Below are 13346 nucleotides of genomic sequence, written 5' to 3' on the forward strand. Positions count from 1 at the left end.
TGCAGGGACGGAACCCTGGTTTTTGTGGGAATTGGCGCAGCTGCTGGAGAGCGGCCCAAACAGAGGGGGAGGGGGGGGGCCCAGACCGGCGGCTGCCTTCCGCCTCACCGGGGGCACTTTCCCTATGGGAGGGGACGGGCTGGGGCTTTGCAGGGGCCTAATTCAGGGTCCAGAGACCCCCAGCTGAGACCTCATGGGCACGGGGCCATCGGGGATGAGCAGGCAGAATCACCTCCGGGGCTTTGAGCCTTGTTCATGTCCATCTTTGGATGGGATGGGGGGGGCGTGTCTGGGGAGGAGGATTCTTTTCTTTCTGGATTCAGACCCCCAGACCATGCCCCCCCAGATCATACATACCCCCACCCCGGCCCCCCGACCCTGCCCCCATTCCAGCTCCCATCCTCCCCCTCTGGAGTCTTTGCATTCTCTCTTGCTTTCTTGCTTCCAGGTTTGGTCCCCTTTAAAAATGGCTTTTCTCAGCATTCGTGTCCCCCCACGGCCGGCTGGCCCTGCGCAGGCGCTCCCCCCTCCTCCCATCCCCCCTCCTTCCCTCTCCCATGACTGGGCTTGAGCCTGTGTGCTGGGCTCGGAGCCTCCAAGGGAGGCAAGCAAGACTTCCCCCTTTGGGCTTTGTCATTAGTGTTTTCCTTTAGGGCCCGGCTCCCCAGGAAACCTGAGGTTTCTGCTCCCCTTTTTGCCTTGGGGACCAGTGTGGGGGATCCCTTCCCACCCCCAGATTTTGGAGAGAAGGGATGCAGAAGGAGGGCATCAGCCAGGTCCGAGGAAGGCTTTGGGCTTAGTTCACTGTGCCCTTGGCAAGGCCTGGAAAGGGGGGTTTCTGAAGCTGTGCCGGGCACAGGGTGAAAGTCGGGCCTGCCAGAGATGCTTGCGATGGCCTGGAGAGCACCTGGCACTCTGGGTTCTGCCCACCTTAAATAGAACTCGCTCTCGCTGGGCATCTTCCCTGGGAGCCGCCGACAGGCCCGCAAATGCCATCCTCGACGACGCGTCCCCATCTCTGCTGGCACCCCCGCCTTCACCTCTGACCTGGCTTCTGCAGGCTGTGCCCCTTGCCCCTCCTGCCTCTGGCTGCCCAAAGGGGTCCTGGGGCCGGGCCCCCGCGGCTTCCTTCTCCCTCCTGGCCCTTCCCCATGGGAGGGTCTCTGGCCCGCTCACAGCTCCCCCCACCTGCCTAGAGAGCCCTCCCTGAGCGGCCAGGCCCTTCCCTCTTCTGGGCTGTGTGTGCCAATCAAACGCTGTGCCGTGGGGACCAGAACAAGCATCCGTCTGGGCTCGGGAGCCCTGCGGCTGCTGGCCTCCAGCGGCCTTCCTGGCAAAGGGCCTCCCTCCACCGAGCCCGGCCCCCTCCTGAGGGGCCTCTAAGGGCAGGAGTTAGGGGAAGGCAGAGGGAGAGAGCCAGACAGGGAGAGTCCCCTCCTCAGGCCCACCTTCGCTTTTCTTTAAATCCTCATTAAAACACCCCTTCTTCCAGAAATCTTCTTTCCCTCAAAGTGTCTGTCTGTCTCACACGTGTTTGTCATATCAAGCATAGCACGCACATGTTACATGGATGCACTTCATGTGAGATACGCTACATACACGGCTGCTCCACTGTGGGTATATTAGGAGTGTTGTAGTGGGGTGTCCCCCCTTTGTACACAGCTGGTTGTAGGATGTTTGTCTCACATGGGAGTGTTGTGGGGGGGACTCTCCCCCCTTGTTTTCCTCATCAGACTGGGAACTGGAGGACAGAGATTCGGGAGCCTTTCTTTGCACAAGTGCCTGGCCCTGAGGAGGTGCCACTTCTTGAATTGGTCCAAATTGTGGTTGGCAGAGACTGTGACGCTCGAGGAAAGCTCGTCCCGATTCCTCAGAGCTGTGGCAGTAGGCCCGGGTGTCGGGGAGGTCCCGTTTCCCTCCCTCTCCGTCCCTTCTTTGGACCAATCACCCAGGTGCCCTGCAGCATTAGCCTAGGAAAGTCCATCGGGGAGGTCCGGGAGTCAGAGCTGGCGCCACTTTGTGCTGAGACTGTGAAGAGAACAGGGGCATCCTTGGTCCCACAGGGTGCCCGTTGTGTGCAGAGCCGGGGGAAGCGGAGAGGGGACGGCAGCAGGAGAAAAAGGCCATTTCTTGGCCATATGTCCGGGCTCCAGACTCCTTGATCGCGTGTGGGGACGGGCTGCGTCTGGGCTGGCTTGTGGTGGCTGGGGCCTCAGCTTCTGGGGAGAGGAGGTAGAGGAGATGGGGGTGGTGGTGGCGGGCCTCAAGTTTTCCCCCGAGGGTCCGGCTCCCCTCCCCACAGGGGCCTTTGGGCAGCTCGGTGTGGACACAGGCTGTCGTGGCTGGTGTTTTCTTGGAAGCAGACGAGGCGTCCTGAGAACAGTAGACGCTATTTGCCTTCATGGTATTCTGTTGGAGGACGACGGGCCGTTTCCTACAGGTCAAAGACCACCCTAAAGGAGCCTTGGCATTGAGGGGCAGAATGGATTTGCCAGAATTCCCGAGATATTTGGATTCTGACGTCTCAGAGGATTTGGCTTGAGCCTGTGGCTTTCCCTGAAGGCCGTGGACACCGTCGTCAGCAGGACCAAGTCTGGAGGAAGGGGAAGGACAGCCTTCTTCCAGTGTTGGTTCTTGTTCAATTTGATTTCAGTTCTGAGTTCTCTCCCTCTTTCCTCCACCCCCTGAGAAAACAAGAAAGACAATACCCATTATATATATGAAGTCATGCAAGATACATTTCTGCATTAGCCATGGTCCAGGAAAAAACAGTAAGAGAAATCGAGAAAGAAAATATATATGCTTCAGTGTGCCCTCTCAAATCTATCAGTTCTCTGTCTGGAAGTGGATACGGTTTTACATCACAAGGCCTTCGGGGTTTTGGGGCATCGTGGCTGAGCCAGAGTAGCTGCGTCATCGTCCCAGGTTTGCTGTTACTAAAAGATCGTTCTTCTGGTTCTGCTCACTTTGCTCTATGTCAGTTCATACAAATCTTCCCAGGCTTTTCCGAGGCCATCCTCGTCATTTCTCATAGCACAGTCATATCCATCAACTCTATCTGTAATGCATTCGTGTCCCAAATTTTCCACACCCCTTCTAGCAATTTGTATTTTTCTTTTTGGTCATATTAGCCAGTCTAATAAGTGTGAGGTGGTATCTCAGGTGGTGTCTTTCTCTGGCCATTAATGATTTAAAACGTTTTTGTATGACTATTGATAGTTTCGACTTTTTCTTCTAAAAACTTTCTGTTCATATCCTTTGACCATTTATCAATTGGGGAATAACTCTTATTTTTATAAGTTTGGCTCAGTTCCTTATATATTTGAGAAATGAGACTTTGTATAAATTCCTCTCCCCCTTCCTCCCCTTACCCCCGTTTTCTGCTCTTCTTATACTCTTATTGACGTTACTTTTGTTTCTGTAAAACTTTTTACATTTTTTAAAGAAAGAATGATCATTTTTATTTATTGTGGGTTTTTTTATTTTTAAAATATATGTATACCTAGATTTCAGTCTATCTTAAATTAACCATTTTATCTCCTGTAATCATCTCCAGCTCATATGTGGAAACAGGGTAACTTCTTCCCTATTCTGATTTGTTTGTGAGATTATCCTTTTTTTCTAAATCATATACCTATTTTGGGGTTATCTCTTTGTATAGTGTGAGATGTTGGTCTGTGCCTAGTTTCTGTCCAACTGCTTTCTAGTCTTCCCAGCAATTTTTGTGAAATAGTGATTTCTTGTCCCTAGATCTTGGATCTTTAGGTTCCTATGGTAATATACTACTGTATGGCATGTACCTTGTCTTTGCCATTGGTCCATCCCTTTATTTCTTAGCTATTTTCTAATTACTTTGTATTACAGTTTGATATCTGGTACTGCTAAGTGATCATCCTTCACCCTTTTTTTTTCCTCATTCATTCCTATAGTACTTTTGAGCTTTTAATTTTGCAGATAAATTTTGTTATTTCTTCTAGCTCTATAAAGTAATTCTTTGGCAGTTTGGGTTCTATCATATCTAATCTCAATTTCTGTCTTGTTTATTTTATGGTTAGACTTGTCTATGTCTGAGAGGGATCAATTGAGGTGGCCTACTATTACAATATTTTCAACAGTTCAGTTGAAATTGAAATTTAAACATTGTCTGCTGTCCTTCCCCATGTTTCTCCCTCTCTATTTTAATTTTTTTTTGGGGGGGGGCGGCGATTGGGATTAAGTGACTTGCCCAGGGTCACTCAGCTAGTAAGTGTCTGAGTCCTCCTGACTCCACGCCAGGGCTCTATCCACTGAGTTACCTAGCTACTCCTCCTCCATTTAAAAAACTCTTCCTTGTATATATCTTTTATGTGAGATAATTTCCCTCATTTTTTCCCTCCCCTGTCCTCTTCTTCCATTGAATCCCTCCTTCTCACTCTTCCATATTTCTTGTTTTTTTTTTCCTGAGGAAATTGATGTTAAGTGTCTTGCCCAGGGTCACACAGCCAGGAAATGTTAAGTGTCTGAGGCCAGATTTGAACTCAGGTCTTCCTGACTGCTCCCTTCCCCCATTTTTCTTTTGAAATTATCTAAACATAATAGACTCACCTTCCCGCCCTCTATCTAAATAGTTGCCCTAGTGATGCTAAAGTTTTTTAAGGGTTACTTGTATCCTTTTGCAATTTAGAAATGTAAACAGTTTCATCTTAAGTCCTGTAGTTCCCTTTTCTTTCTGTTTTTTCTGTTACTCTTCAGTCTTATGTTAGAATGTAAGATTATCCATCCAGCTCTTTGATTTAGCTCTTCTGCCTTTCAGATCTTTCTATCAGGAATGCTTGAAAGTCCTCTTTTCATCAATTTCCTTAATACCCCCCCTCCACCCACGCCAAGTATCATGTACTTTGTTTTGCTAGATACGTATTGTTGCTGGTAAACCTTTGCCTTCCAGAATATCCCAAACTAAGCCCATCACTTCTTTGTTATGGTAACTGCTAAGTCTTATGTGGGCTTGATTGTGATCCCATCATACTCGAATCTTTCTTTCTGGATGCTTCCAGTGTTTTCTCCTTGGCCTGAGGGTTCTGGGTCTCAGTTACAATATTCCTGCTATTTTCTTCGGTATAACCTTTAAGATGTGATTGGTGAATTCTTTCAATGTCTACTTTGCCCTCGGTTCTATGATATCTGGATAATTTTCTAATTGCTTGCAAGATGATGTTGAGGCTCATTTTTTCATCAATAAATTCAGGTAATCACGTAATTCTTAAATTATTTCTTCCCAATACATTTTTCAAGTCAGTTGTTTTTTTCTGATGAGATATTTCACACTATTTTTCTACCCTTTAGCTTTTTTACTCTTGTTTGATTGTTTCTTGAATGTCTCATGGAGTCATTAGCTTTCACTTGACCAATTTTAATTTGAAAAGAATGATTTTCTTCAGTATCTTTTTGTGCCTTTACCAAGTTGACTATTCTCTTTAGTTTTCTTGCATTTTTCTCATTTTTTATTCAATTTCCCCTCTACTATTTTTACTTGATTTTAAAAATAATTTTCCTCCTTTTAAAAAAAATCCCTTAAAACAAACCTCATCTCTTTTGGGAATTCTTTTTGGGGCTTTTATTCAACCTACGTTTTAATTTGAGACTTTAGAGATATTTTCAAGTCATTGTCTTCTAAGTTTATATCGTGAGCCACTCCCATAGCAGGAAAAGAAGAGATAGTAATTTTCCTCAAGTCCATGTCTCTACCCATCATCAGTGACTCCTTGTGGACTCAGACAAAATGGAAACCCCTCCACCTCCCCTCCAGCCTCTTTAGAGGCTTCCATGTAAAAGTTGCATTTTACATCCCATTTGTTTCCGCTTGGCCGCATCCTCCCAGGATCCCCTTCCATGGTTCAGGCCTGTTTGATGGCCATAGGTGCTCAATCTCTTGATGATGAGGGAGTCCCCAACTATGATCTTTCTAGTAACATGGCAGACCTCCAGGCTTTGGAGACTTGAATGTGTTTCGGCTCTCCACCTTCCAGACCCCTAGAGCCATCAGTTTTCCCTCTGTGAATATCCCCTTCTCCAAATATCTGTCAAACTTTGAGGTTCTCCAGTGTTTAGACAGCAGGGACCCTTTTGCATGCATTGCCCACAGCATAGTCTTGGGCATAAAGATCTAAGAAATCCTCTCTGTTCCCAGTCGAATGTTGTCACTGTGTTGCTCCTGGGCTGGCCCTTGGGTGCCTGCTGGGGAGCCAGGGCAGCGTGACCGGGACAGTGGGTTGGTCTGCGGCCAGGATAAGCCTTCCAGGGAGACCATCACCCCACGACAGGAAAAGAAGAGAACTGTTTGCGGACCAAAAGGCCGTATCCCTTTCTGACGGTACCCTGACCCCCCCAGTGGCCCGGGTCGGGCTCCCTCAGGCAGGGAGGCCTGCGTCCTGGGACGGCTGCCCAGAGAGAAGGGGGTGTAGTGGTTCCCTCCCTGGGTTTATAATTAGCCTTTTCTCTGTGGCCATCTACACTTGCTCGGCTGATCCTGCTGAGGAGCCGTACCCCCCGGGCGGGACCTGGGCCCCCTCAATAGTGTGCTCTGTCCGTAGCTCGGCGTGTTGGCCCCCTCCCTCCGCCGGGCCGGCCTCGTCCAGTAGAGAAAGCCGGTTCGGACACCTCCCTCGGCATGCAGACCGGCCCTCTCCCAGTTGGCCACAGACCCGGCGATGTGTGGCCCGTGTTTACTGGGCAGTATTGACACAGGCCTGGGAAAACAAGCTGTGTGCCTGTGTGCGGGCACGGGAGTTCAGAGGGAGGGTCGGAGAACGCTCAGAACCCGGAGGATGGAGCCAGGTGTTGGTGACCCGGCGTCCGCCTTTCAGGAGGCCTGGGCTGGGGAAGGAGGAAGAGAATGGCCCGTTGGGGGCCTCTGGCTTTGCGAGGGCTCCCTGAAGCACCCGAGGGACTAAAGAGCAGGCCCCAGGAGTCCCTTAGCTCGGGGGTGGGAGGGTCTTGCGGTTTGAAGAGGCCCCCATTTCACAGACCCTGCGGAGTTGGGCCCAGATGGGCATCTGCGTGCACCCCAGAGTCCTGGCTCTCTGAGTTCCCAGAAAGGTTAGAGACAAATGAAGCCACGGGGAGGGAGATCACAGGCCTGGCCCTCCGAGAGTCTCTCCTCCCTAGGGGTGCCCTGTGTGGCAGCGGACTTCTGAGGAACGTGGGCAGCGGCCCCAGAAGCCGGCTCGGGGGCTGTGATGGCTCCGGCCGAGCACGTTTGGAGCAGGGCGAGACTCGTCCGCGCTGCGTCCATTCGCTCACTCAGGTGCCAGTCCTGCCACTTCCTTTCTCCCGGGGTGTAGGGGGAGAAATGGGCTCTTTCTTTCTGCTGAGAGCAGCGTGACCGATCCACAGCTCCTGGTCCTTGTAAAACGTGGCACAGCCTGGCACTCGGGGCCATGGAGCTGGCTGCCTAACGGGCAAGCACGGCTCATCACCTGGCTTAGGCTGGGTTAGTCGGCATCACTAACTGTCTGCTGTGTGCCCCTCCCCTCCCCGGCTTTGCTCTGGCTCTTGTGTTTGGGGTTCAATTTTTTCCCCCCGACTCGCTGAATGTTCCCTCTTTCCTTACTAGTGCCAGGCCGTCAGTGGGTGCTGGGCACAAAGCTTGGCATCCCGTGCCCCCCAGAGGGACGCATCGGGTCATCAGTAAGAAGCCGAGAGTACCCCCGGTCTGGGGCTCGGCCGGTTCAGGTGGCCCCGGCCCTGGCAGCAAGGAGACGGGAGGGGAGGGGATAAGCACCGAGGTGGTGGTAACTGTGCGCCAGCAGGTGCTGAGAGATGGTGGAGAAGCCGGGGATGCGCCAAGGTCCAGAAGGAGGAGAACAGGGGGGCCGTGGCTTGGGCAACTCTCAGCCCCTGACGGCTTTGGAGAGAGCGGGCTCGTTGGAACTGGCAGCTGGAAGCCTGATTGGAAGGGGTTAGGTGGGGAGATGAGGAGGGAAGTGGCCTCAAGAAAGAGGAAAGAGAAATCTGTAGCTTAAACAGAGACATGGATGGAGTCAGGAAATAAACATTTATTAAGCACCTTCTGTATGCCTTGGATATAGAAAAAGGCAGGCAGTCCCTGCCCTCAGGAAGCTTTCAGTCTCCTCATGGAGGCCGCGCCCAAAAAGAAGCTGAAAGGAGAAATCCCTAAGGGCACAGGGGAGAAGATGGGGCTGGGCATTGGGGAGGAGATCCAGGCAGAAGGTCCTGGGGAGGACTGAGAGCTGGGACCGAGGAAGAGGTTCCTGCCTCGCTTGAGGAAGCCAGGAGAGCACAGTCAGCTTAGGTGGGGAAGGCAAAGCAGCAGCTGGCATCCAGGAGAAAGGAGAAGGAGGAGGAGTGAGGGAGTGTGGCTGGGTGGGGAGGGACGGGGTGAGGGAGTGTGCATGGATGGGGGGCAGCGCAGGAGGGAGGGGGAGGATAAGGGAGAGAATGTGGATGGGTGGGCCATAGTGCTGGGGGGGGGGGAATGAGATCACTGGAGTGAGGGAAGGAGTTGCCACGTCTGGGGGGGGGGGGGTGGCGGGTTAGGAAAGGAGGAGGAAGAAAGGGCAGAAGGCAACTGAGAGATGGAGTAGAGGGAATATCCTCCATGAGTAGAACAGTACTGATTAGCATTGCTGTAGCACCTACTGTATGCGCCCCGCCTGAGAGCTTTCCCAGACAGGACCTCATTGGATCCTCTGGGTGCTTCTTGGCAGGCAGCCTGGGGAGGGGGGGGCGGGGGGCGGAGGTGTTCTGCTGTTGGCTACGCCCAACTACAGACCGGAGCGGAGCGCATTCATGGCTTGTGTGAGCGAGGGGCCGGGGGCGGGGCTGCCCCTCCCGGCACCTCCCTCCCGTGCCCCGGGCCCTGGGCCCGCCCCTCCCAGGTAGGAGCCGCACACTGGGCCCTTGTGCTGCGGCTCCCGACTCCGCAGCTGTTTGTCTTGTGGGGCAGGGCTTCCCCTCTCCCTGGCTGCGTCGTCATTGGCTGGCAGGGAGAGGGAGGTGGGCAGGCGGGCCGAGTGTCCCGGGCACTTGCTGAATGTGGTTGGACTCGTTTTCGGGCAGCCCCAGAAGGGAGGGAGCAGAATCTGGTGACGGGAAGGAGTCCCTGCCCCGCGCCCCGGCCCCTCCGGGCTTTGTCTGGACCATGGTCGGAGACCATTGCAGCCTCCCCGGAGACAGAGGTGCGCTCGGCCCGCCCCCCAAAACTGCCCTGAGCTGCAAGATGGTCCTGCGGGCGGTGGGCAAAGTGCTCAGGTAAAGGACCCGCCCCTGCTCCCCCGGCGAGCGGGGGCGCCCGAGGGTGGGCTTCTCTGGGGGGTCTGGGGGAGCCCAAGGCCCGAGCACGTTTGCTTCTTTCCTAAATCTTAGGGTCCTGAGTGAGTGTGTGTGTGTGTGTGTGTGTGTGGCCCGTGCGCTCCCCTGGGAAAAGGGACACAGACCAAAATGCGTCATGTTTGAGTGTGTGTGTGTGTGTGTGCGCGCGCGCGCGCCGCCCCCCCTTTCCTCCCTCCCTCCCCCTCCCCCCCTGAGCTGGGGGGCCCCCTTTTCGTGTCCTAGTGAGAGCCGGGGAGGGTCGGCACTAAAGCGGCCGCCGTTGGCCGAGGCTTCCACAGTCAAACTTTTGGCTGAAGCTCCCGAGAGCCAGCGGGCTTCTGGAGCTCCCCAGTGTCCCGGACTGCGAACGTAATTGGGGCCCGGCCAGCAGGGAAGTCCCTGGGACCCAGAGACTCCCTCGCGGGGGGAAGCAGAGAGTCACGCTTGAGGCTCTGCCTCTTGGAGCCCGCGGCACTACCTGGGCTCTGCCCCCCCCAGATCAGATTGGGGCCGTTGCCGGCCACATGGGAAGCGCAGCACTTTCTGTCCCTGCCCCTGTGGGTCCCGTAGCCAGGAAACCCCCGCCCCGCTGCAGCTCGGGGCGGAGCCGGGGGTCGGGGGCTGAGGTGTGTGGGAGGGGGCCATTCTGTCCCTTCTGGTCTGGGACGGACCCTCCCCCCCTTCCCCGTGAGGGAAGCCCTGGCACAGCCAGAGCCACTGTGGTTGCCTGCGCCGGGGCTGCTGTGCTTTAGGGGGTGACTCAACCCCGCGGCGGCTGGGGGAAGGTGGGGCCGCCGGCTCTGCCTTCTTGCTGGCCGCCTTTCCCCTTCCCTGGCTTGGGAGAGGCTCGGGGCTGTGCCAGCGATGGCCCGGGAGCATCGCCGCCTCCCCCCGCAGACCCGCAGGTGCTCACTGGGCTCCAACGAACTGGAGAAGCCCCGTTCAGACTTGCCCTGGACTCGTTGCTCCTCAGGGCTATGAGTGTCTGTGAGTGTGAGTGAGCGTGTCTGTTTGTGTCTGAGTGTGAGTGAGTGTGTGTGTGTGCCGGCACCTGGGGGTGGGAGGAGGGCGCTGTGTGCACACTCAGGTACACGTGTGAGCGTGTGAAGGCCAGTTCCGCCATTAGCCCCCCTGCGCCTTCTCCCTCCGCAGCCCGCCGGAGCAGAGGATGAATTTGGCCCATAATCCTCAGGGTTTGTTCGGATTTCCAGTTCCTCGCCCCGGACTGTGCATCCAAGAAGTGCGGGGCTGTGGGTGTTTGGGCCTGGACTGAGGGCTCCAACATCTGGCCACGTTCCCCGGCCTGGAGCAGCCCCCAAGATCCCTTCTTCCCCCCAGGGAGGTGCTGCCTGGGGGCTCTCCCTTCCACAGCTCTCCTTGCCAGTCAGTCATCTTTTCTGCCATTCTGGTCTCCCGGGTGCCCCTGGCTCTTCCCTCTCTCTGGGCTGACTCTTCTGAAAGGTTACAGGAGAGCACCCTCCTTCTTCCAGCCTGGGTCTCCAGCGAGTCCGCCACCATCCTGGTCACCCTCTTGAGCCAACTAATTATCTGCCACCTGCAGGGGAGGGCTCAGACTTCAGCATTGGGGGGTTCCCCGCAGACCCAGCACCTACAACTTTGCCCCGAGTCTCAGAAAACTGGCCAGTGCTTCTCAGTTGTGGCCGCTTTCCCAGGGCCCAAATGTGGTGGGGGCCACCGTGCTGTGATAGTTCGAGTCCTGCCTGTGCTGTTGACGGGGTCTGCAGCGATAGGGGTCCTGCAGCGATAGGGGTCCTGCAGCGATGGGGCTTGCCTGGGCCATTCCCGGGGAGCTTGGCGGAGCGTGTGACCAGGCCGTCTTCAGGGTTCCTTTTGTTAACGCGCTGCCTGTTCCCCCAAGAGCTCGGGCTAACCGTCTGGCTGCTGCCCATTCTCCGGACATGGCTGCGTTCTGTTCTGGCTCCCAGCCGCACGGGAGCACGTTAGCTAAAAATTCGGGCTGGGGGAAGTTTTAGTCCTTGAAGCGCCTCGAGCCTCCTCTCTCCTGGTCTGTTTTGAGCCACTTGGTGTGCCGGGTCGATTGGCAGATTGCCAGGTTTTTGTTTGACGATGTCATGATCTGGATAATATTCTGCATCCTTCATCCACTTGGTTTTTCCTTTGTGAATGGGGGACCCCGGCCTGCCGCCCTCACAGTCCCCCCCCCCTTTTAGAGGAGTCCATCTTTAACGTGGGGCCTCGTTTCCCCGGTGCCTCAGCTGCTTTTTGTGGCCAGAGGGTTGCCAAGCACAGTCACTGACTTTGTAAAATCTTGCTTGCTGGATGCCAGACTTTAAAGAGAGCCTTCAGGCCACCTCAGCCCTTTTGAGAGGGTCACGGTGGAGTCCGTGGCCTGTCTCTCAGGAGGTTCTTCCCAGGCTCCCCCGGAGACCCTTCTCAGGAAATGGTGACGTGCACAGGAGGTGGGGTCTGCCTCCCGGATGCCTTTTGTCTCTGGGAGGGAGTGTCCACTTCCAGAGAGTGATTGATCCCCTTTCTCAGCCTTGGGCCCCGTGGGTTCTCACCTATTGAGTGTCCTCCCCTCTCTTTGTGCCCATCCTGCTGCCTGCCCGAGTCCAGTCCAGGCATGTTGGTCCCACTCGGCCTGACCGCCTGCCTGAAGCCCTTTCTGGGGTTCCTGCCCTGCCATCCGTGCTGGATGCCCTTAGAATGGGCACAGATGCCTTGGAGGCTCGGTTCTGAGGGCTCCTTAGTGGGTGCTGACCGACCAAGCTTTTCTCAAGGGGGTCTCACTGCCTCTCTGCTCTTTGTCGTCGTCGGTCTTTTCTTAAAACTTTCGGGAGACTTCCTTTTCCCACCCTGTTCTGCCCCTTGGCTGCCATCTTTCCACCTGCCCGTGGTCTGAGTGTTTCGGGGCCTTTGGGGCTCCCGGTTGTGATCATTGACTGGGAATTTTTAATGTTTTCTCGTTTTCAGCATTTGTGGGGATCAGGTTTTGCTTCCATTTTCTCCCCTTCCTCCCTCCCCTTCCCCAAGACAGCGAGCAGCCTGACCCAGGTCATACCTGCACAGTCATAGTGAGCATTTTCCACATTAGTCATGTTGTGAAGGAGGAATCGGAACAAAAGGAACAAAGCCGAGAAAAGCAGCAGCAGCCAAGTGGAAGTGGATGCTCGGGGCACGGACGGCTCGGCGGCTTCCTGGCTGTGGGGCCCTGACTCCACTGGCTTTTGGGGCGGTCTCTAGATGCACCGAGGGACTCCAGGGAAGGCAGAGCCTAGCCTGCTTGGGACCAGCTGCAGCCTGGGCCTTTTCTGGCTGCCAGCAGGGTCTGAATTGGGGTGTTGGTCCCCCAAGCCCAGGGGCTCTCAGGCCCCGAGTTTCCTGGCCTTGCTCCTGGGGAAGCTGACTTTTGGTTGGCCAAAAAGGCTATTCCTTGGGCTGCTCTTCTCGTCCGTTCTCTGTTCCCTCCTGCCGGGGACTTTCTCCTAAAAGCTGCTGTTTTCGGCAGGCAGGTGGGAGTGAGGGGAGAACAGGCCGGCCAGCATTATCCACTGAGGTCTGATTAAGAAGTTCTGGGCTGTGGAGCAGCGGGCATGAGCTGGGTGACCTTCTGTGCCTCAGTTTCTCTATCTGTAAGAGGAGGGAGTGATTGCCTCTACACCCCAGCCTTGTTGTGGGCATCAAATGTCATAGGAACAGCTTTCTGCCAGCCTCCCAGTGCCATAGAAATGCCCCTGTGGCCAAAATCTTCCTTGTCACCTTTGTCTCCAGCGTCAAGATTCTTTTTGGGGGGGAGGGTGACTTCTGCCTGGGCCCCTTCTCCAGAGTTAATCATTCTGCCTTGAAAGAGAAGTCCAGCATCTCTGCCCAGGGGAGAGTGGGCACCGAGGGGCAAGCTCGGCATCTTGCCTCTGGCAGTTGCAGAGGCTTTGGCTGACTGAGGAGGGTAGGGATTCAGAGACAGATTCTTAGAGACCGCAGCCAGAGAGTCTTTTATCCATTCAACAGGGCAATTTTGAAGTACTTACTGTGTTCTAGGTGTTTGGGAAACAAAG

General features: G+C 54.9%; 1 protein-coding gene across 2 annotated transcripts in view; it reads left to right on the forward strand.

The window, feature by feature from the left end:
• Window positions 1-13346, forward strand: part of MOB2 (MOB kinase activator 2) — a 47583-nt gene that overhangs the window by 24588 nt on the left and 9649 nt on the right. Inside the window, exon 1 of one of the 2 annotated variants that reach the window (XM_051967405.1) lies at window positions 9037-9249. The exons of the other annotated variant lie outside the window; for it this stretch is intronic. Within the exon in view, the coding sequence (XP_051823365.1) occupies window positions 9140-9249 (110 nt within the window). The 5' untranslated portion in view covers window positions 9037-9139. Of the gene's footprint in view, window positions 1-9036; window positions 9250-13346 lie in introns of those variants that run through there. 2 annotated transcript variants of the gene reach the window in all.

Source organism: Antechinus flavipes, chromosome 6 (genome assembly GCF_016432865.1).
Source record: "Antechinus flavipes isolate AdamAnt ecotype Samford, QLD, Australia chromosome 6, AdamAnt_v2, whole genome shotgun sequence".
Lineage (NCBI taxonomy): Eukaryota > Metazoa > Chordata > Mammalia > Dasyuromorphia > Dasyuridae > Antechinus > Antechinus flavipes.